The sequence below is a fragment of the Chelonoidis abingdonii genome, chromosome 7, assembly GCF_003597395.2.
Source record: "Chelonoidis abingdonii isolate Lonesome George chromosome 7, CheloAbing_2.0, whole genome shotgun sequence".
In the NCBI taxonomy this organism is placed as follows: Eukaryota; Metazoa; Chordata; order Testudines; family Testudinidae; genus Chelonoidis; species Chelonoidis abingdonii.
The window spans coordinates 39,010,452-39,032,798 of record NC_133775.1 but is presented as its reverse complement, the minus strand read 5'-3'; the positions used below and the strand labels follow the sequence as shown (position 1 = coordinate 39,032,798).

The 22,347-nt window shown below is 43.1% G+C and overlaps 2 protein-coding genes, 1 long non-coding RNA gene and 1 pseudogene across 7 annotated transcripts in view; 1 reads left to right on the top strand and 3 right to left on the bottom strand.

Annotated features, from left to right (window-relative positions):
* Positions 1–20,555, top strand: part of DBT (dihydrolipoamide branched chain transacylase E2) — a 28,741-nt gene extending 8,186 nt beyond the window's left edge. For 3 of the 5 annotated variants that reach the window (XM_032804940.1, XM_075067827.1, XM_032804942.2), the window contains 7 exons: positions 12,981–13,108; positions 13,576–13,819; positions 14,960–15,126; positions 15,561–15,638; positions 16,753–16,944; positions 17,148–17,219; positions 18,867–20,555. In XM_032804940.1, coding sequence (XP_032660831.1) covers positions 12,981–13,108; positions 13,576–13,819; positions 14,960–15,126; positions 15,561–15,638; positions 16,753–16,944; positions 17,148–17,219; positions 18,867–19,034 — 1,049 coding nt within the window. In that variant the 3' untranslated portion in view covers positions 19,035–20,555. The remainder of the gene's footprint in view (positions 1–12,980; positions 13,109–13,575; positions 13,820–14,959; positions 15,127–15,560; positions 15,639–16,752; positions 16,945–17,147; positions 17,220–18,866) is intronic. The other 2 variants (XM_032804943.1, XM_032804941.1) reach the window with 2 other exon arrangements.
* Positions 1–22,347, bottom strand: part of MFSD14A (major facilitator superfamily domain containing 14A) — a 187,379-nt gene that overhangs the window by 84,935 nt on the left and 80,097 nt on the right. The gene's annotated exons all lie outside the window — the stretch shown is intronic.
* On the bottom strand, positions 810–12,953 carry LOC116839199 (uncharacterized). Its single transcript, XR_004377069.2, has 3 exons — positions 12,290–12,953; positions 11,882–12,090; positions 810–1,294 (listed from the first exon to the last, which is right to left on the bottom strand). It is a non-coding gene; the product is annotated as an uncharacterized LOC116839199 (long non-coding RNA).
* Positions 5,327–5,483, bottom strand: LOC142047174 (U4 spliceosomal RNA; annotated as a pseudogene).

Here is a 22,347-nt window from a genome sequence, read left to right as displayed (position 1 = left end):
TAGCTCACCTGCTGGAGGGGTGTGGGAACACGGAGGCTCGGGGCTTCCTGCCCGCAGGGCTGGTGCCGACGGACTGGAGCTGCAAGTGCCGGCTCTCCCTGCCACAGGGAGGAAGCTCTGAATCTTGGTGCCCTCCTCCGCTCCCCCTCCCGCCTGGCGGGGCTGGAGCCATGAGCACCAGCTTGCCCTGCTGCAGGGAGGGGAGAAGCCCTGAGCCTCCGTGCCACCCAGGCAGGTGAGTTGAACATGTTTGGCCCACCATTGAGTTTTTGGATGGATCAATGGCCCCTGACACAAAAGAGGTTTCCCACCTCTGAACTACACAAAGTAGAACAGTGATGCATGCATTTAAATATTATCAAAATTCTTTTCACTTTTTTATACCAAAAAAAAAAAAAGAAAAAAATGCAAAATTGGTGGTGGTAAAGTTTGAAAATTTCAAGTCAGACAATTCAAAATCATCATTCCCATAAAAACTGTAACAGCTCCATTGTACATAGAGGCATGCAATTCTATATCCGATACAATAAACAGTATTGCATCTCTACAAGGGGATGTATTACTCTGGGAATCGAAGCTTTAAGTTTCAACTAGTTTGTGCTTTTAAAATCAGCCACAACACTGCAATGATATACTGGCAGTTTTGCATTCTTGTACATATCTAGCCCAAGAGATAGAGTCAGGAGTTGGGGTGCATGGCAAGTGACCTTAATTCTCTCCTGAAAATTCGGGATGAAATTCTGGTCCCATGAAGTCTGTGACAGTTTTGCCATTGGCTTCACTTGAGCCAGGATTTAAATCTAGGGGTTTTGCCTCTGGCTTTGCCAGGCTTTGCATGGTTGGGAGGGCTGTGTGTAATATTTATTGAATAAGGCTCAGTGTTTAAACTTCCATATAGGATTTTTTTTAAAACAATTTTAAGACGAGGATGCATTTGTTTGTCCTGTGTCTGTAAATAACTATCAGACAGACTAGTATCCGGGGGTAGCCGTGTTAGTCTGTAGCCACAAAAACAACAAGGAGTCCAGTGGCATCTTAAAGACTAACAGATTTATTTGGACATAAGCTTTCATGGGTAAAAAACCTCATTTCTTTAGATGCATGGAGTGAAAGTTACAAATGTAGGCATTATGTAATGACGTGAAGAGAAGGGAGTACCTGGCAAGTGGAGAACCAGTGTTGACAGAGCCAATTCAGTCAGGACGGATGTAGTCCACTCCCAATAATACATGAGGAGGTGTCAATTTCAGGAGAGGGAAAGCTGCTTCTGTAGTGAGCAAGCCACTCCCAGTCCCTATTCAACACCAAATTAATGGTGTTAAATTTTCAAATAAATTTTAGTTCTGCTGTTTTTGAAGTTTTTTTTTTAAGAATAGTTACTTTTAAATGTGTTATAGAATGTCCAGGAAAATTGAAGTGTTCGCCTACTGCCTTTTGTATGTTACCATTCCTGATGTCCGATTTGTGTCCATTTATTCTTTTATGTAGGGACTGTTCGGTTTGGCCAGTGTGCATGGCAGAGGGGCATTGGTGGCACATGATGGCATATATAACATTAGTAGACGTGCAGGAGAATGAGCCCTTGATGGTCTGGCTGATGTCGTTGGGTCCTCTGATGGTGTCGCTAGAGTAGATATGGGGACAGAGTAGGGAACAAGGTTTGCTACAGGGATTAGTTCCTGGGTTGGTGTTTCTGTGCTGTGGTGTGTATTTGCTGGTGAGTATTTGCGTCAGGTTAGGGGTTGTCTGTAAGCAAGGACTGGCTTGCCTCCCAAGGTCTCTGAGAGTAAGAGATCGTTTTCCAGGATAGGTTGTAGATTGTTGATAATGCGCTGGAGAAGTTTTAGCTGGGGGCTGTACATGATGGCCAGTGGTGTTCTGTTATTTTCACTGTTGGGCTGTCTCGCTCTTTCAGTCTGTTTCCTCACTTCCCCAGGTAGGTATTGTAGTTTTAAGAATGCTTGATAAAGATTTTGTAGGTGTTTGTCTCTGTCTGAGGGGTTAGAGCAGATGCGGTTGTACCTCAGTGCTTGGCTGTAGACAATGGATCGTGTGATGTGTCCTGGATGGAAGCTGGAGGTATGTAGGTAAGTATAGCGGTCAGTAGGTTTTCGGTATAGGATGATGTTTATGTGACCATCACTCATTTGCACTATAGTGTCCAGGAAGTGGATCTCTTGTGTGGACTGGGCCAGGCTGAGGTTGATGATGAGGTGGAAATTGTTGAAGGTGGAATTCTTCAAGGGCCTCCTTTTCATGGGTCCATATGATGAAGATGTCATCAGTGTAGTACAAATAGAGAAGGGGTGCTAAGGGATGAGACTAATTTTTTTTTAGGGGCAAAAAGATAGATTTATCTTAGTTCAAGAAAAATGGATGATTTTCTATTTTGCTCTGTGTCAGATCTCTGGGAGGGGCTAAAGATTTTCTTTTATTCAGCTATCTATTAAAAATATCCCTAGATGAGCTTATTTTTTAATAACAGAGAAGGAGCTGCATTTTCATTGGGTACTATATATTGAAAAAGAAGCCTTCAGTACTGCGATGAACTCAGTAAAAATAAATTAGTGGTCCAGTTTTCCATAATATCTTTGTATTTGGTACCAAACTAGCTATGGTTTGTGGGAAGGAGAATAAAATTAAGTATTGGTTATCTTAGGAGTCCACCAGATGTCTTGTTGACTAATTATATTATAGCTGTAATGGTGAAATATTTTTAAGAACCTAGATGACTTACTAGTCTAAGTCTACTGACATTCAGGCCAGGTCTACACTGCGACTTTAAATCGGTTTAATGGCCAATATACCGATTTAACGCTGTATCCGTTCACATGACGTCGTCATTAATATCGATTTTACCGCCTCCTTAAATCGATTTCGGAACTCCTCCCAAACGAGAGGAGTAGCGCTAAAATCGATAGTGATAAACTCGGTTTAGGGTCGTGTGGACGAAATCGATCGTTATTCGGCCTCCGGGCGCATCCCAGAGTGCTGCAGTGACGCTCTGGAACAGCATCGAACTCCGGATTGCAGCGTGCAGGTAAACAGGGAAAAGCCCGAACTTTTGAATTGCAATTTCCTGCTTAGCTCCAAAGCTGTGCGCTGCTCCGATCAGCTTGTGCTGGCGCTAGCAGTCCTGAAGATCCAAAAAGAGCTCAAGATGGACCGTACGGGAGATCAGTCTATTCGCAGTATTGGAGACAAAATTCTGTTGCTCCAGCTCCGTTACAGAACTCACTAAACGCCAAAGCGTTTGTAAATAAAAACTGCAGTTTGCAGTAACAGACGACGGACAGTGAACAAAAGCGTGAATGAGGCATGCAAGACTCAAATGGATGACCTATGAAGGGAGGGAGGGGTACTGAGGGACTCCAGCTATCCCACTAGTCCATCAGCAGTCTATGAAATATTTGCATATTGGCAGAGCTCCCAAATGTCTGTGGTTCAAACACATTGCTGGCGTGGTTCAGGGAACAGCTTCCTCCAGTTATATTTCCCCCCCCCTGTCCACACGTGAAAAAAAAGCGGGAAAGAATAACAACTTCCTTGCACTACTCATAGTTCACCTAATGTGTACTGAATGTTGCTTAAGTTAGCGTGACCTACTAGCACTGGGGTAGACAGTATCCGTCTCTACTCTCTGGTGGTGTAGTCCACTTCTCAGAGGACGCCCACCATCAGGAGAACCGCTAAACTGCTTAACATCTGAGGGCAACATTGCTAACCTCAGCAGTAAGATAGGACAAAACCTAAAATAACAAGCTTAATCATTGAAATGGGTAAAAATTTGGCAATCCACATGGATTGACTCGTTGCAATGAGTCAAATTTCCTTATCTCCCTTATGGTATCTAAAAATAGAGTCCATTCTGCCTGGACTGTCATAGCCCGGGAGGCTGCCTCCAAGTGCCTCCCCCCCGACATCATTTTCTCTCACTAACAAGTCTCTGTTTCTTATTCTGGTATTCCTTAATACTTCATGACACAAACGGGGGAGGGGAAATGACACGGTAGCCCAGGAAGGTTGAGGGAGGAGGAAAGCAACGGGTGCGCTTCTTGCAGGGGCAACCCCTGTGAATACTGACACGGAGCACCTGTGCTCTCTGATACACTGGATCTCTGTTACACTTGCCTATTATTCTAGGCAGGACAGTGCACCACTGACCGCTCTGGTCCGCAATCCGAACTCGGATGCGGAGTGCGGTAAACAGGGAAATCCCCGAGAGCTTTACAGTGACATTTCCTGCTTTCACGTGTCCAGCTCTGATCACCACGGGTGGCGATGCAGTTCAAATGCAAAAGTATCTCCTGCATTGAACCTTACGGGAGATAGCAGATGTTATCGCTGTATGGTGAGACAAATCTCTTTTATCAGAGCTCCGTTAAAGAACAGGAAATGCCAAAGCCTTTGAAAAATAAACTACAGGATACACAGCGGTGCGTGACAACAGTAACGGGAAGCCAGACACTCAAACGGATGGTCATGGAGGGAGGGAGGGGGTAATGAGGACTACAGCTACCAGTCTCCACAGCGGTCTCTGAAAATATTTGCATTTTTGGCTGCGCGCCCAATGTCTGCAGCGTAATACACGGTGTCTTGCGTGGTTCACGGAACAGCTCGTCAGTTTTTTTCCCCCTCCAGCACGGTAAAAAAAAGTGAAATAAATAATTCCTTGAGTACTGTAAATGTCACCCTCTGTGTACTGAATGCTGCTGGCAGACGCGATGCTGCTGCGGTGAAGAGCAGTATCCGCTCCTCTGCCCCCTCCCCAGGGGTAGACGGCTGCCCAGTGATTGCTCCTGGCTGAGTGTGGCCGGGGGCTCCGGGGTGAAAATGGGAATGACTCCCTTTTTCTGACAGTGAATGGTACAGAACGCCTGGTAACTGTCTCTTCATCTTATCACCTGGGGGCTGAGCTTCATCAGACCCCTTCCTCTCTTGCGTAAAGAAAAGATTCTGAACTGCATGGACTGTCATAGCCCATGGTGGCTCCCTCCCCCTCATTGATCTCAGTAACTACTCTGTGATTCTTATTCATGCATTCTTCATAACATCATGCCAACAATGGGTGGGGGGGGCACTGCTGTGGTAGCCCAGGTAGGTGGGAAGCAACGGTTGCGTTACTTGCAGCGGCTCCCTCTGTGAATACTGATGCGGAGCAGCTGCGCTGTGCTACACTGATTTTAATACACTGTATCCTATTCTTGTCTGGACTGACTCTATTTTTATTAACCGTAAAGGGCAGGATTGACCCAGTCCCAAGTGAGTTAATCCCCATTTTCCTTTCAAAAATTTACACAGGGTTATTATCCGTTCTGTCCCATTTACTGGTGAGTGTAACAAAAAGAGGGAGATGGTAACAGTTTCTGCTGTTTCCAGTAGTACTGTACCATCTACCACCAGGAAAGGAGCAGATTTTCAAGTAGCAATAATCACACCTCAGATTAACTTCATTGGTTATGATACTGCCACTGTGCAAAGCTCTAATGCTCCTCAGTGCTGCAGATTCGCCTCTGTCAGTAGCATTCAGTAAAAGAGGGTGACATTGTAAGTACTCAAGGATTGCTTTATTTAACTTTCATTTCTCGTGCTGGGGTAGGGGAAGGAAACTGATAGCTGTTCCGTGAACCATAAAAGACACCGTGTTGTAAGCTACAGACACTGGGCGCTAAGCCAAGAATGCAAATAGTTTTAAGAGACTGCTGAGGACTGTGGGATAGCGGGAGTCCTCAGCACCCCCGTTCTGTCCTCCATGATCCCCCGGCCCTGATGCAAATGTTAATGGTCACGGGGGGTTCTGGGTAAACGTCGTCAGTCATTCCTTGCTCCGGGAAAACATCAGCAGACAGTCCTTTCGCACATTTTTCTCCTGGATTGCCCTTGCAGAAACAATAGCACGGCAGCACTAGAGACCGTCGGCTTTTTGTTTTTCCCGTCACATTTGTGTACTAGATGCCGTGGAGACAGAGGCGACACTCGAGCGCTACACACCAGCATTCAATTGCTTTTGCAATGATAGCAGAGATGGTTACCAGTCGTTCTGTACCGTCTACTGCCAGAGAAAACTGGCAATGACATGACGGTTATCTCTCCTTCTCTAAACTGTCCGCTGCTATCATGAGTGCCCTGGCTAAAATCAGCCGGGGGCGCAACGCAAAAGCAAACTTGGGATTGACTCACTGGCCACTGAGTCAATCCCTCCCTTATGCTGTCTAAAAATAGAGTCAGTCCTGACTACAAGAAGAGTCAAAGCAGCAGAGAATCCTGTGGCACCTTACAGACTAACAGACGTCTGTTAGTCTATAAGGTGCCACAGGATTCTCTGCTGCTTTTACAGATCCAGACTAACACGGCTACTCCTCTGAAGGAAGAGTCAAGTGTATTAGAAGAGCGCAGCTACTCCATGGCTGTATTAACAGGGGGTTCTCCCGCAAGAACCGCACTCATTGCTTCACTTCTCTCCCAACTCTGCAGCTACCGTGGCAGGGCCCACCCCCCATTTCTGTCATGCAGTCGTGAGGAATACAAGAATAAGAAACATAGACTTATTTGTGACATAAACGGGGGGGGGGGGGTCACTTGGAGGCAGGCAGTCGTGGCTATGACAGTCCAGGCAGGACATACTCAATTTTTAGAAACCAGAAGGGAGCGATTGACTCTGCCCAAGTGAGCCACTCCCAATTTGGGTTTCAGAACCATTGTCACAGGGGCACTCATGATAGCATCGGACACTAAACTGTGATGCACTGGCCAGGTAAACAGGAAAAAGCCTGAATCCCCGCGAACTTTTGAATTCCATTCCTGATTGTCCACCGTGAGGGTCAGCACACACACAGGTGACCACACAGAGCTCATTTGCACTCGTCACAATGCAGTCTCCTGATATTCGAAGAAGAGCGCCAGCTTGGACCACACAGGAGGTTCTGGATCTGATCGCTATCTGGGGTGAGGACTCAGTGCTCACAGCACTGCGTTCCAAAAGACGAAATGAAAAAGTTTTTGAAAGAATTTCAAAGTCTATGGCTGATAAAGGTCACAGCAGAGACTCCCTTCAGTGCCGAGTGAAACTGAAGGAACTTAGACAGGGTTACCAGAAAGCCAGAGAAGCAAACGGAAGGTCAGGCTCTGAGCCGAAAACATGCCGCTTCTATGCTGAACTACATGCAATTTTGGGGGTTCAGCGCTACCAGTGCCCCCCTGTCCGTGGATTCAGACTTTGGGATTGAAATATCAAGTGTTTCTGAGGATGTAGCCGAGGGGGAAGATGGAGACGAATTTGAGGATGAAGATGACCGTGGTGATAGCACACAGCAGTCCGTAAACCCCAACAGCCAGGATCTTTTTGAGACCCAAGAATCACAGTCCCTGCGCTCCCAAGCGAGAAGCCCAGACAGTGAAGCCATGGAAGCGACCTCCGGTAAGTGTCCCTTCATTCTGTACCAAACACGGATTAAAACAAGACGGTTTTTGTAGATCGCATTGACACCAGGGCTTTTGCTGCAGTCGCAGCCATTACTGTTACAGGAAAATTTCGTTAACATGTCTGGGGATGGAGTGAAAATCCTCCAAATTAATGTCCATGAATCGATCGTGGAGGAACTCAAAAACCCTTATGCTATATGAGAACATTTCTGGCCAAGACAGCCTTCTCCGTTCCCCCATAGTAGGTAACTTTTCAACGCCTTGCATTTTGCAAGACATTTGGTACTGCAGGCATTGAAGGCATTGCACTGAAGGCATTGCATAAACAAACGATCTGCCTCCTGCGGTGCTATTGTCAGGAGAGAGATATCATCCATTGTTACTTGTAGAACATCAGGAATGTAAACAGGGGGCAGACATGGCGATTTTGCTACTGGCCAGAGCGGGGGGATGGGAGAGGAGGGATAGCGATGAGTTTCAGCGTCTGGCAAGCAGATCTTCCCTGCACCACAACGCGATGCGGGGTGATGTAGGGTGATCACTAGCAGTGATCGTATATGATAGGACCATGCGCTGTGGTGGATTGAAAGAGGGGGTTTGGCTTTGCAGGCTCCTCTTAACAGAGCAGGCATCATATAGATCACTGTGTATATGAACGGCGGAGAAGTCAAAATTTTAAAAGCCTCACTTACCATCGCCCGCGTGGACGTACGTTTGGCCGTACCTGCGTCTGTGTGTGTGCCACACCAGTCACAGCAGACACTGAATTTTAAACGCTACAAAATGCGACCTTGTATAGAGATCACATGTGCTCTGTAAGGTGGATAGTGTTCTATGTGAAAGAGTACTATCATGCTCTGTAAAAGGTATCTTTCCACATACTTATCACCTGGTTTGCCTTCCCCATACAGCGCACATTCTCAGAATCCTATGCCATCAAGGGTGTGCTGTGATACGGCGGAGGAGAGAAAGAAACGCGAGATGAAAGTTCACAGAAATTATTGAAGTAACACGCAATGAGAGGGATAAAACAGAATGATTGGAAGGATGTGGTAGCAAAGTACAGGAAAGATGCCAGTGAACGATCTGAGAGGGCTAGGCAGGAAGACCAGCGTTGGAGAGAAGAAACGCTGGATCTGCTGCGTCTCAAACTGAAATCCTCCAACGCATGGTGGAGCTTCAGGAAGAGCAGCACAGTAGCAGAGTGCCACTGCAGCCCTGTATAACCTCCCTGCAAGCCCACGTCCCATACTCCCCTCACCAGAACGTGAAGAACGCGTGGTGGAAGGCTTTCTGCACCCGCCTACTCCTCCAACCCCTGCAGAGTTCAAGGAAAAGGCTGTAATTACGCTACAATGTGCTTAGTACCTTTCCCTTCCCCTCCTTCCAAAGCACAGCAGTCAGGAACACTTCCTAATTCTCTGCCTTTTTTATAGTTCCTTTGTAATACAGAATACATCGAAAGGGGAGGGTGGGTTGCTTACAGGGAAATCTAGTAAGGAAAAACTCATGATTTTTAACAGATGCATAATTACTTTTAATGAATTAAAATAATTTTAAACGATACAGAATTTATTCCTTCGCCAACCTGTAATAGAAGGGGGGGTGGTGCTTACACTGATAAGTCCATCAAGTACGGAGGTTCATCAAGGGGAAGCAAACAGTCACACCGTACCCTGGCCCGTGCTGAAACTCGTTTTCAAGGCTTCCTCTGATGCGCAGCGCCTCAGGTGCTCTTCTAATCGCCCTGGTCTCTGGCTCTCGTACTCCGCGCCAGGTAATTTGCCTCAGCCTCCCACCCACCATAAATGTCTCCCCCTTAGTCTCACAAAGATTGTGGAGCACACAGCAAGCAGCAATAGCAGCGGACATGGTTTGGCTGAGGTCTGAGCGAGTAAGTAATGATCGCCAGCGACCTTTAAACGGCCAAATGCACTTCCTACCACCATCCGGCACTTGCTCAGCCTGTAGTTGAACAGCTCCTGACCACGTCCAGGCTGCCATGTATGGCTTCATGAGCCATGGCATCAAGGGGTAGGCTGGGTCCCCAGGATAACTATAGGCATTTGAAACATTCCCAACGGTTATTTTCTGGTCTGGGAAGTAATTCCCTGCTGCAGCGTTTAAACAGACTAGTGCTCCTGAAGACGCGAGCGTCATGAACCCTTCCTGGCCATCCCACGTGATGTGGTGAAACGTCCTTGTGGTCCACCAGTGCTTGCAGCACCATTGAAAGTACCCCTTGCGGTTCACGTACTGGGTCCCTGGTGGTTCTGGGCCAAGATAGGGATATGGTTCCATCTAGGCCCCACACAGTTCGAAAACCCATTGCAGCAAAGCCATCCACTATCACCTGCACGTTTCCCAGAGTTACAACCTTTCGTAGCAGCAGCTTAACATTGCTTTGGCTACTGCATCACTGCAGCCCCCACAGTAGATTTGCCCACTCCAAAGTGATTCCCGACGACGGTAGCTGTCTGGCGTTGCAAGCTTCCAAGGGCTATTGCCACTCGCTTCTCCACGGTGAGGCTGCTCTCATGTTTGTAACGGCGTTTCAGGCAGGAAGCATGTCACAAAGTTCTAAGAAAGTGCTTTACGCATGCGAAAGTTTCGCAGCCACTGCGAATCGTCCCAACCGTCAAACAATGCGGTCCCACCAGTCTGTGCTTGTTTCCCGTGCCCAAATTCGGCGTCATGGGTAGTAGATGCCCTTAATAGCAGTAGCTCCAAAACGCTGGGGCCAGCGGTTATGGAAATTCGCCTCCATCTCGTCATCGCTGTCCTCGCCGCTCAGCAATAGCTGCTCCTCCTCTCCTCCTGCCTTGCGGTTCATTGTTCAGTATAATCAGCACGAGAGTACGCGAGGTGTTGACAACGGTCAGGATACCGTTTGTGATTCAGGGTCATGATTGCTGTGCTATGGCGTTTGCTCAATGCACTCCGCGAAAACGCGCCAAAGGGTTCTGCTGCCCTCACAAAGGGAGGGTGAGGCTGTACCCAGCACCACCGGGCAATGTTTCTGGCCCATCAGGCACGTGCTCTCAACATGCACGGAAGTGGGAACTATGGGATAGCTGAGGAACAGCTACCCACAGTGCACCGCTCCTGAAATCGATGGTAGCCTTGGACCATGGACACAAGCAATCGATTTTGTGATCGCATTGTGGACGCGCAAAACCGATTTTATAACATCGGTTTCGTAATATCGGTTTAAACTACTTCGAAATAATCGTGCAGTGTAGACGTAGCCTCAGAGTCACTGAGATTTTTTTAAATGTTAGCCTAAATCTCTAAAGTGATAATCTCAAGTGAAACCACAATAATGAAACATACTTATGAAAAGGATAATTCTATAATTTGGGTTACATACAATAAATTTGCAACTGTTACTTGTTTTCTTTTCATGTGATGGCAAATGCCACAAATCACACAGTAGCAAAGTATACACTTTCCCCAGACTTCCGGCTTCCAAAGGTATGGGAGAGAATTACAATAACTTCTGAGTATCAGGGGGGTAGCCGTGTTAGTCTGGATCTGTAAAAGCAGCAAGGAGTCCTGTGGCACCTTATAGACTAACAGACATATTGGAGCATGAGCTTTTGTGGGATGCATCTGACGAAGCGGATATTCACCCACGAAAGCTCATGCTCCAATACGTCTGTTAGTCTGTAAGGTGCCACAGGACTCCTTGCTGCAATAACTTCTGAGTGGAGCAATATTTCAGAGAAATGTAAACAACTGCACCTCTAAACTTCAACACTGGGGACAGTTTCAATTGTTGGAACTTTTGTTACCCGTCAGAACACACACACTTCTGAGCTATCTTTTAGGGAGTAAAATGTAAGGGACTAACTAGAATTTCAAATAAAATAATGTCTGTTTAGTAATTTATTTAAATATCACATAGATACCTTAAATCTTTATTTGCAAATAAGCTTTTTTAACTTGATGTGGCATTAATCACTTTAATAATATCTCACACTGTTGTGTATTTTTCTGATCCACTTCTAAATGTATTAACATTAATTACATTTAAATTACTTCAGGTAAAGTGACATACCCTAGTGGTAGTATTATTGCCAAAAGAAAAAAAAACTGTGTGTGTGTAAACACAGTTTTATCTCCACAATCATTTAGTTTTTTACACTAGAGTGGGATTTTTTTACTGTTCGTACAGTCAGTTAGAGATTAGAAAATCCATAATTTCTTGAGGTTAATTCTCTTCCTGACTGTGTTTAAAAAAAATGACAAAACTGCTTGATTTGATCTTGTGATTGTTTTTAAAAAGTCCCAAAATGGACAGTTTCTTATAAGATTTCCTGTGATGTTTTGGGTTCCATCCAGACCAGTAAGGAGTTTTGTCACTGCCTACCTTGCATCTTGTGGGTGCCTTTGTACTGTGCAGCTATGGGTTCAATTCCCTGACATCAGCAGTCTGCCCACAGGCATAAGGTCTTACCTTGGCTTTCACCAGTGTAGTTATTCTTTGCAGAGACGATAACAACAGCCCTCCGGTCCCAAGTCTCTCCAAATAAATCCTCCCTGAGTTCTGAATTACCAGGTGCTTGGACTGTTCCCCTCTGGCTCATAACCCCTGAAGCCATGAAACCATTCTTCCAGTTAGCTCACTATGGCATACACACTCCACACAGTTTGCACACCGGGCACCTACCTGGGATAAAAATAAAGTTTATTCAATAGAAAAACCATAGATTCAGAGATGGAATAGTAAGGAACAGCAAACATATATACAAGTTATACAGAAAACAAACATAAAGAGACAACCTCAAGCTTTTTACTTTCATATCAGATAAAATCCCTTTTCTAATAAGAGTTACCTGTTGCCTTAAACTGTTTCCCAGCCAACCTGTAGGAGGGATCAAGACAGTCCTTCAAATTCTGGATGATCTTCAGTACAAACTCCTTCCGTTTTAAAAGGGGTGGCAGTTTTTTTCTTCAGTTATTACAGATATTCAAAGTGGAGAAAACTCTCTCCTGTCTTAGTTTCTGAAGACTGGGGTTTCTTTTCAGTTTCAAGCTGTTCCCACTTGCTTTGATGATTCCTCGTTATTTACTCCTGGGCCGGACAAGGGCCTGGTATATGCAGTGTAGTAGCCATATCAGTCGCAGAGAGAGGACAAAGTGGATGAGATAATATCTTTCATTGGACCAACTTCTGTTGGTGAGAGAGACCGGCTTTCAAGCTACACAGAGCCCTGCCTCAGGTCTGAGAAAGGTACTCAGAATGGTACAGCTAAATACAAGATAAAACAGATCAAGATCTCTAGATCAAGACCATTCAAGGTGCTTGAAACCAGTCTCCTGTGGTTGGGAATATAGCCCCTCCCTTCTGTAGTGCTTCATCATCCTTTTGTGAGGTGATGCTGAAGTTGAACCAGAGTTACAATTACCGTTTATATCTCTATATCTGTCTATATGTGTGTGTGTGTGTATATATATATATATTCATAACCATAACCTGTATACATATCTCTGTTTTAATCAAAACCACTTTGAGCAATGTAGTATAGTTAAAGCAGTTTTTATATTATTTTCAGATGTAGCCTCAGAAGAGGATGTTGTTGAGACACCTGCTGTGTCTCATGAAGAACACACACACCAAGAGATAAAAGGCCACAAAACACTGGCAACCCCTGCAGTCCGTCGCCTTGCCATGGAAAACAATGTAGGTTTGTGTTCTATTGAAGCCAGCTCTGTTTTATATCCATTGCTTGTATATTAGTCTGACTGTATCTGAGAGGGCAATAAAAGTCTAATATTATTGAAAGCTGGTGGTGAATTGCCAGGGAACAGCAATGAAAAAAGTTGTTGATAAATGGCTCGCTTCAAATGAATAGTGTTTCACTGTTGAAGCTGTGAACTGCTTGTACATAATATTTCTCCTCTATGAAAAAGGTACCTTTTAAATAATCATTATTCTGCCTTAATGTATATATGTAATTAAGGACACAGAGGGTTTTTCAGAAAGTATAGATAGTGTTTGAGCAGATACTAAGTCACAAGAAGGTATTAACCTGAGGAATGTTGCTCGAGTACCTGTAACATTTTCGTATTTATAATCCAATTACAACATATAATTCCTCTACTTGTGCTATATAGCAGAAGTTCTATAGTTTGTTATATACTTTTCAGATTAAACTGAGTGAAGTTGTTGGAACAGGGAAAGATAACCGCATCCTTAAAGAAGATATTCTCAATTATTTGGCCAAGCAGACGGGAGCTATTTTACCTCCATCACCAAAACCTGAAATTATCCCACCATTACCAAAATCGGAGACTGTGCCAGCTGCTGCAAAGGACAGAGGAACTAAAATTCCTATACCCATTTCCAAGCCCATCGTGTTTGCAGGGAAAGATAAAACTGAGGCTGTGACAGGTAAAAACATAAATGCAATCATGAAGTAGCACTCATTGTTGATATAGCTTCTAAATAATTAGTCAGTGAATGATAACATTTAAATTGATTCTCCTATTCCCATTGATGGAGAGCCAGCTTTCGTCTTGTAATCACACTAGTGTGGGGAGACAATGAGAATCAGGAAAGGTAAGTGTGGTTTGCAGAAAGGAGGAGTTTGAAATAATTTTTCAGATGGTGGTCAGACAGGGCTGTCAGTGTTCTTCTCTGGCATGTGTGGTTTCATTATGTTCTCTGCTAGTAGCATCGGGCTGTTACTTGCACCTGCTCATTTTAAATCCTAGTTTTTGAAGTGTTCATTATGAACCTCTAAAAACATTTTGTGCAAAATTTTGGAAATAGGTACTCTGGAATTCTTCAAACAGTATTGCAAATACTATTCCTATAGAAATCATTATGTAATTTATTAGCAGGATCAATGAGTAGGATTGTTTATGTGTGATGTAATCAGTCTTGCCATCTAGAGCTCTAAGATGGACACAGATAAGACAAGATGCACTGGGAGAGCAAATTACATTTCTGTTTTCCTCAGTTACATAATATTTGGGCTATAAAGGATGAAAAGACTGATGCAGCTTAACATTTGTGGGCCTTGCACACAAGGTTAGCCTGTAGGAATGATCTAGAGGCAGATGCTAGGATACGGAAATAATTCCAAACATTTGAGGCAACATAAATTCTTTACTGAAGTTATCGGGTACCTGTTTCAGGTATATAACGAGTCTCCATATCAATATTTTCACACTCATGGTAAAATTCCTATTGTATACAAAGAGACAAGATGGGTGAGGTAGTGTCCTTTATTGGACCAGCTTCTGTTGGTGAGAAAGACAAGCTTTTGAGCTTACACAAAGCTACTCTTCTTCAGGTCTGGGAAAGGTACTCAAAGTGTCCAGTTGTATCCAGTGCTATTTTAGTAGCTCTTGTTGTAGTACTAAAGTGACTTGGTGCCCAAGCAAGAATGATCATAAGTGGATTCTATCCCAGCTTTTGAAAGAAAGATTTATAGTTTTTCAAACAAAACTGAACGTTAGAAACTGGCTAACTCTAAAGTTTCTAAAAGCTTTTTATTGGTAAAAGCACCCATTGAATATTTTTCAGGCTTTCACAAGGCAATGGTAAAGACCATGACTGCTGCATTGAAGATTCCTCACTTTGGTTATTGTGATGAGATTGACTTAACTCAGCTCGTTCAATTGAGAGAAGAATTGAAACCTCTAGCACAAGTTCGTGGAGTTAAACTCTCCTTTATGCCTTTCTTCATAAAGGTGAGTCATAGGTGCATTTCAGAACAGGATTCCTAATGGCATATACCGTTGATAGCAAAGGACATAGTGGGCAGGAAGGAAAAACTTGCTTTTCTTCTGCATTTTTTTCATTTAGTTTCATCCAGCTCTTTTAATTGTCTTTTTATTTTATCCCTCTCATCATTACAATCATCAACACACAAAACCTCTCTTTCGTTCTACAGTGAGAACTCTTCTTGCTTACAGTAACCCGTTCCCTTTACCTATCTAGGTACTTGTATGGATCTCCAGAGTATTTCAAAATAGAAATTAGAGTAACCTAGACAAACTCTTGATTGCATTCTGGATATTATGAGCTGCCTGAGGTACACTCATCCTGCCCCTTCCTTTCTCCATTGGGTGATAAGAGTATTAAGAGAGCTCTTAGTGTTAATATTGTTTTTTATGTTTACCAGGCAGCTTCTCTGGGATTACTGCATTATCCTATTCTTAATGCGTCTGTGGATGAAAACTGTCAAAATATCACATACAAGGTTTGTGCAATTTTATGAAAAGACTCCTGTGCCAAAAAAGTAATGCTCCTCCAAGCATCTAATAATCAGGGCTCTTTTTCAGTACAAATGAATTAACTTTGGGCGAAAAAATTGAGCCCAAAGCAATTCTTAAGTACTGTGATAAAAAATGATCCATACCACTTCTATCTAATATCAAAATGGATTGAATGAAGAGGGCTAGATTAATGCAATTGATGCTATTTATATAGCACCTGCTAAGAAAGACATGCCACTGCTAGCCATGTTAGCAACCTGCTCTCTTGCTCTTCTTTCTGACAAGGGGCCGAGCAGTTCCAAACCATAACCCATAAAAATGTAGGGGTAGAAATGTTTTTTTACTGTGGCAATGGTGACACTGTTCTGTCTATCAAACCTGATGTCTTAAATAAGTCACCTTTCTATTTAAAAAAAAAATGGGATTGTCTTGGTATGACAGAAAGCAGGAAACTTGACATGTAGCATAGAAAACATAGGGAGTTTGTGGTCTGGGCTATGCAGAATACACATTTTGCATGGATTTATGTTGCACTTGTGAAAGATACTGGGTTGATGGTCCTGAGGACTGAACTCCTATATTTACAGAAATGATGTAGCACAGGTGGCGGCAATGCAAGCTTCCCTTGTGTCTTACCCCACATCTCTGAGACTTACTCTTTCTGAATCACTTCAGAGGATGAAAGGGCAGTTCAGTCTCTGTTTCCTTTAAATTCATGGTCTCACTGCTGAGACTGACAGCATATTGTTACGATGTGTGCACAGATTTGTTAACAGAATAAAGAATTCCTATTTCCAAGGGGATGTCAAACTCAGGATCCTAGATTTAAACTCCCCAAAAACAATTTGGAGGTTGCCTTTACAGTTCCAAAATTATATGGAGAGTACCAAAGAGACTTGTCTTTAAAAAATTCAAATTTGCATAGAGTGTGGTTTATTCTGAACAGAAACTTCCTTAGTGGAAATACTGAAAACAATATTTTAGCACTTTAGTTTGTATAAAATAAAGCTAATTCATATTTCCATTTTTTGCATTAACTTACATATAACGCATGGTTGGTTAGTGAAACTTACTGTATTGTAACTGAATATATTGTAGGCTTCTCACAACATTGGAGTTGCTATGGACACAGAACAAGGCTTGACTGTCCCTAATGTGAAAAATGTTCAAGTCTGTAGCGTGTTTGAGATTGCTTCTGAATTAAATCGCCTTCTGACCTTGGGCTCTGCAGGCCAGTTGGGAACAAATGACCTCACTGGGGGAACATTCACTCTCTCCAATATTGGCACAGTGAGTTAAAAAAAAAAGTTTTTACATTGAAAAAATTGGTTTAAAAAATAACTGCTACCTGTTACATTGATAAATATGTAATTGTTAGAAAAAAGTGTTTTCTATAACAAATATTACAGTACAGCATACAAGAAACATGCTGCTACTGCAAATGGGCACTCCTGGAATATTCTTGAGCTAATTTTCTTGGTTTCCCTTTTTAGATTGGTGGTACCTATGCCAAACCAGTGATACTACCTCCTGAAGTAGCTATTGGTGCTCTTGGAAAGATACAGGTACATGTATGTTGATCCAACTACAAAGACACAGGTGCTTGTACTGTAGTAAGGCCATGTTCAATTAAAACTTTGCATTTTGTCTACCTTCAATATAGTAGAACTTCAGAGTTACGAACACCTTGGAAATGGAAGTTGTTCATAACTCTGAAATGTTCGTACCTCTGAACAAAACGTTATGGTTGTTCTTTCAAAAGTTTAGAGTTGAACATTGACTTAATACAGCTTTGAAACTTTACTATGCAGAAGAAAAATGCTGTTTTTAACTATCTTAAATGAAACAAGCACAGAACCAGTTTCCTTATATTGTCAATTTTTTTAAAAAAAAGCTTTCCCTTTATTTTTTTAGTAGTTTACATTTAACACAGTACTGAATTTTATTTGTTTTTGGTGTGGAGTGTTCGTCTCTACTGCTGCCTGATTGTATACTTCTGGTTCCAAACGAGATTCGTGGTTGACTGGTCAGTTTGTAACTCTGGTGTTGTAACTCTGAGGTACATTGTTCTTACTGAAAGCATTTTTTCTACAAGATGTGGAAGAAGGACACCATGTAAACTTTGTAAATGAAATCTTACACTGTTTTTATAAGACTTAAAAGGCTGAGCACAGACAACAAATATAAACAATCTTTTGTCTCTGGCTTGGGATTGTCTACCAGAAGCCCATTATATTCACCTCATGATGTTTTTATTTAACTTGTTGGCTTCTAGGTATAAAAGAAAAAAAATTAGATTATATTCTGATATTTGTAGGGGTTTTATAATACCATCTTTGTTCAGAAAGAATACTTGCAGGGTTTCAAACCAGGAGAAGACTTAAAACAAATTGCTTCTGATATTGAAGTTTTGTTATGTGATCCAGAGATTTGAATCTGTCTAAGAACTTTGTACAGTCAGATAAATACATTTGTTAGTATAGAAGAGCAAAAAACCAAAACAGACCCTCCCCCTACATTTCTTAGTGGATAATACTTTTCTTATATTTCCCCAATGCCTTTTTGAGCTTCTGGGGAAGGTTTGGGAGGCATGTGTCACCTCAGCACCGAAGGTTCAGTCAACTTCTCTAGCACAGTGATCCCCAGACTTTTCAGAGTCATACCTCCTGTATCCCTGTCCACACCCCCTGAGGCTGGGGGTGGAACCGCAGCTCCCCTGAGGGGCTGAAGGGACGCGGATGAGGGTAAGGGGGCCAAGGCTTGGGCTGTAGCTCAGGGCAGATCTGGGGCCAGGACCAGGGCTAGGTGTCATGGCAACGGGCTAAGGCTGGAGGAAGGGCCTGAGCAGAGCGCGGAGTGGGGCTGGGTGGTGTTCCTTCCCTGCCCCACATGGGGACTGGCCCAGACCCAGCCACACACCCCCAAATGTTCCTTCTTGCCCCTGTAGGAAGCGCACCCCACAGTTTGGGGACCTCTGGTCTAGCTGGATGATTTGGAGTCAGGGAGGAATTACGATAAACTCAGCAGGGTTGCTTAGGAGTGGTAGGTGGTAATTCTGTTTGAGACCCTCTACATAAACAATTGGGGGCAAATCTGTATTCTCTTAATTGAAATATTGCTCTATATCTACTCTAGCAATTGTTAAGACAAGAATCATGTTTGTATCGTTTCTTTCATCAGTTTCCTATTTTCTTCCCTTCTCTTCTTTCTAGGTTCTTCCCCGATTTAATGGTAATGGGGAAGTATTTAAAGCACAGATAATGAATGTGAGCTGGTCAGCTGATCATAGAATTATTGATGGAGCTACAATGGCCCGTTTTTCTAACTTGTGGAAATCCTATTTGGAGAACCCTGCTTCCATGCTGCTAGATCTTAAATAAAGAACACTAATGCCAGAACACATCCCTAAACTTTGGGGGAATAAACTCAATAATTATAAAAGCTAGCTATGCTAGCATATGTCCGTTAGTACTTTTCTTATTATACAATTATATTATGTTGAAAGGTCTCAAGAGCCTATGTCAGTCTATTGATAACCTGTTCCATTCTTTTCAATTAAAATGGGTAGTTTTGTAGTTTATTCTGTGGGAGGCTGTCATACTTAATAGGTCATGGTGTGACTTCTAAATGTAATGGGGGGAAGTATTTAGTGCCTGACTCTTGATAATATGTGCTGACTGCCACTGAGCTGACATTACTGAAAGACAGATATCTACATGTCTGCAGTACTTTTAAACTGCTTAGTCCGGATAGAAGGGAAGTTACGTCACAGTTATTCCTGGTTGAAAACAGGAATTTATTTTAACAAATCTAATGGAATATTTCCAAGTTCCTGAAAGAAATTATGCAGAAATAATGTACAAATAAAAGGTCTTTATGATTATCTTTAAAGATGTCCAGTGGACTTTTTATTGTTTAATGGTGTTGATGTTTCCTCTAGTCCTCTTATACATAGAAAGTTCTTAGCACAGGTACTCAGTATCAGGTGACGATGGAAGATGACAATATCCCCCAAAATTTACTTCCTGCACAGTTTCAGAATATTTACTAGTATCCAACAACTCTTTGTAATAACACTGTAGAACTGTCTTGCACCAAACTCTGGTAGGCTGAACGTATGTAGGATTGTTTACATGCTCTTAGAGTTTTCTTCTGGGAAGCAACAGCCTGCAAAAGGATGCCATGACTAGGTTTTCCGTTACTAAACAAATAACTGCTTACCACCATTGTTTATCATTACCATAACCTAGCAAACAGCTACTGTGCTCTAAAAGACTGTCGTCACCTTGCACATGACATCTATTGTTTGTTCAGATACCAGGGTGTAACATCAATATTTGATATGAAATAGAATCTGTGTAAACAGAGCATAAGAATTAGATAAATCCTCTCTAAACTCATGTGCAAGGCAGACAGTCAATACGATTTAGGTTAGCACCCCCAGGACAAATAGCATATGTGTTGTTTTAGGCTAAAACAATGGACAGTAGGAATGCAGGTTTGCAAATAAGATGCAAAGAAAAACCATTGTGCGCATACACATGCCAGAGAATGCTGAGTTGCAGAAACACTACAGGATCATTGTAATGTAACCAAACAATTTGGGGAAGTCAGGCCCTGTGGTGAGTAGATATAAGTAACCTGAAAGGTGTAACTGAGAGACCATGAGAAGGAAGGGAGGAAGATGCGAGACACTTGAGACTAGAGACCCAATCCCTGATGTGCTAACGGCTTAAGGGGTGAGGAAGAAACTCTCAAGCTGTGGGGAGAGGATATAAACCAGAAATACAAGCTGCTACTCATGTTCCTATGAACAGTGGTTTCTATCTGTATTAGCTTTTGCAGTGTAAGACAAGATTCGTTTTAATCTGATTTTTCTATTAATAAAACTTATGACAAGCTTTGTGCTTTGGATCTTTTTATTTGGGAATTTCATGCAGACAATCCTGAACAGGAGAACAAATCTTCTACTTCCTAGTCGAGATCACAAAGAAGGGGTGCTTGGAGTCTACCTCTCGTGACTTAGCAAAAGGACACGGACTAAAGGCCACTCACCTATCGTTTGTGTTACTCTAAGGGCTGCAATCCAAATGATGCATGTGAAAACCTTATGACCGTGGATGAGAACCAAATTGAAGGGCTGAAGGAATGATACAACATGATAGGTGCCTTAGAAATACCTTAGATAGATTAAACTACTCTGCCAGCAAAGGGAGCCAGATTTCTATTTTTGGTCTGTCAAATCCTTAACAAAATGGACAGTCTATTTTCTGCAATCATTTCTACTTATCTGAGTAGTTAATTAAATCAGGAAGGAAATTGGGTATTGAAGAGAAGTTTTTGATAACTAGATCAGAAAAAAATCTTAGAAGATTGAAAAGTGAGTACAGTTGGTATCTATAAATGGATGTGGGGGGAACTAACGGGGATCAGGGGGTTAGTGATGGATTATGGAGCCTTTTACCTTCACATAGAACCAGTTCTAATCTGGCCCAGGTTGGTAGTGACGAAATCATTGCCATTTGATGAGGATTTGACATAGTGGTTATGAATCCACATTACAAAAGCTGTCTTCACAAGCAGCACTCTCGGGCAGTGTCATTAAGGAGGACATGGTTTTACTGATTCTCTTTCAAGCAGTGATCTGTGATTTCTGTCCTGTTCTTCAGACACCCCTCTCTTGGGATCCAGTGTGCTGTTGGCAAGACGGGCAGAGCGAGGGACTGGGTGCACAATTCCCTTAAACCCATTGGGAATCAGTGCAGGGGTTAGACTTCACAGGAGATCCCAGGGATGCCTGTGGTTGGGTCTGTGCTTTCAGGGAGCTCAAGGAGGTGGTCCCGTGAGCCAGCACTGGGGCACAGAATCTCTGGGGACTGAGTTCTCCAGAAGCCGTGGCTGAGATGTGCTCAGATCTTGGAGGATCCATGGGGTTGTGGCCTGCTTCTTTTTTGGGGTAGAGAGACAAACCCCACTTACCTAAAAGTTCACCTTTAATATTTATCAGATGGAATTGTGCAGAGAGAAGCCCAGTCAAATACTGCTTGGGTGGGAGTGTAGAAGGGAGGGACAGCAGCGTCTCCTATGCAAATTCCCCTTTCTCCTGATCCTGTGGAAACTTCTGTGCAAGTGCTCTAAGCTGTTGGGATTTCTGCCTGAAAAGAGAGTGGAGAGGGAGACCGGTCCCCACAGCATCACATCGCTTTATTTCCACTGGGATTGTGAAGCCTAATATAGCGATGATCTTGTCATACTGGTTGTACACTGGTTTTGTCTTAATGACATCCCTATTTCCAGAGAGTGAGACCCCGTGGTCCCAGAGAATAGCAAAACTCTCCTGAGAGAACTATACTGCATTGGGAAAAGCAGATGGTCGCCAGAGAGCTGTGTGTCCTGTGATTCACACTGATTTCAGCAAAGCCATCGTAGAGGACCAAACTCTGCCTGTTCTAATGCAAGCTCCCATGATGGATCATACCTGCAAGGTAAAACTCAGTTTCCTGTGCAGGTTTTTCCTGCATGGAGGACAATATGGCCCTTTATAAAAGTTATTTACATCAAGATTCTGAAGAAAAAAAAGAAAAAAAAACCCACCAGCAAAAACAAAACCTCAAATTCTTCTTCTGCAGCCAGAAGCACTGAGTGAACAACTTCTTGGTTCATTACTATTGCTGTTCAGCTGGTACCCTGGAC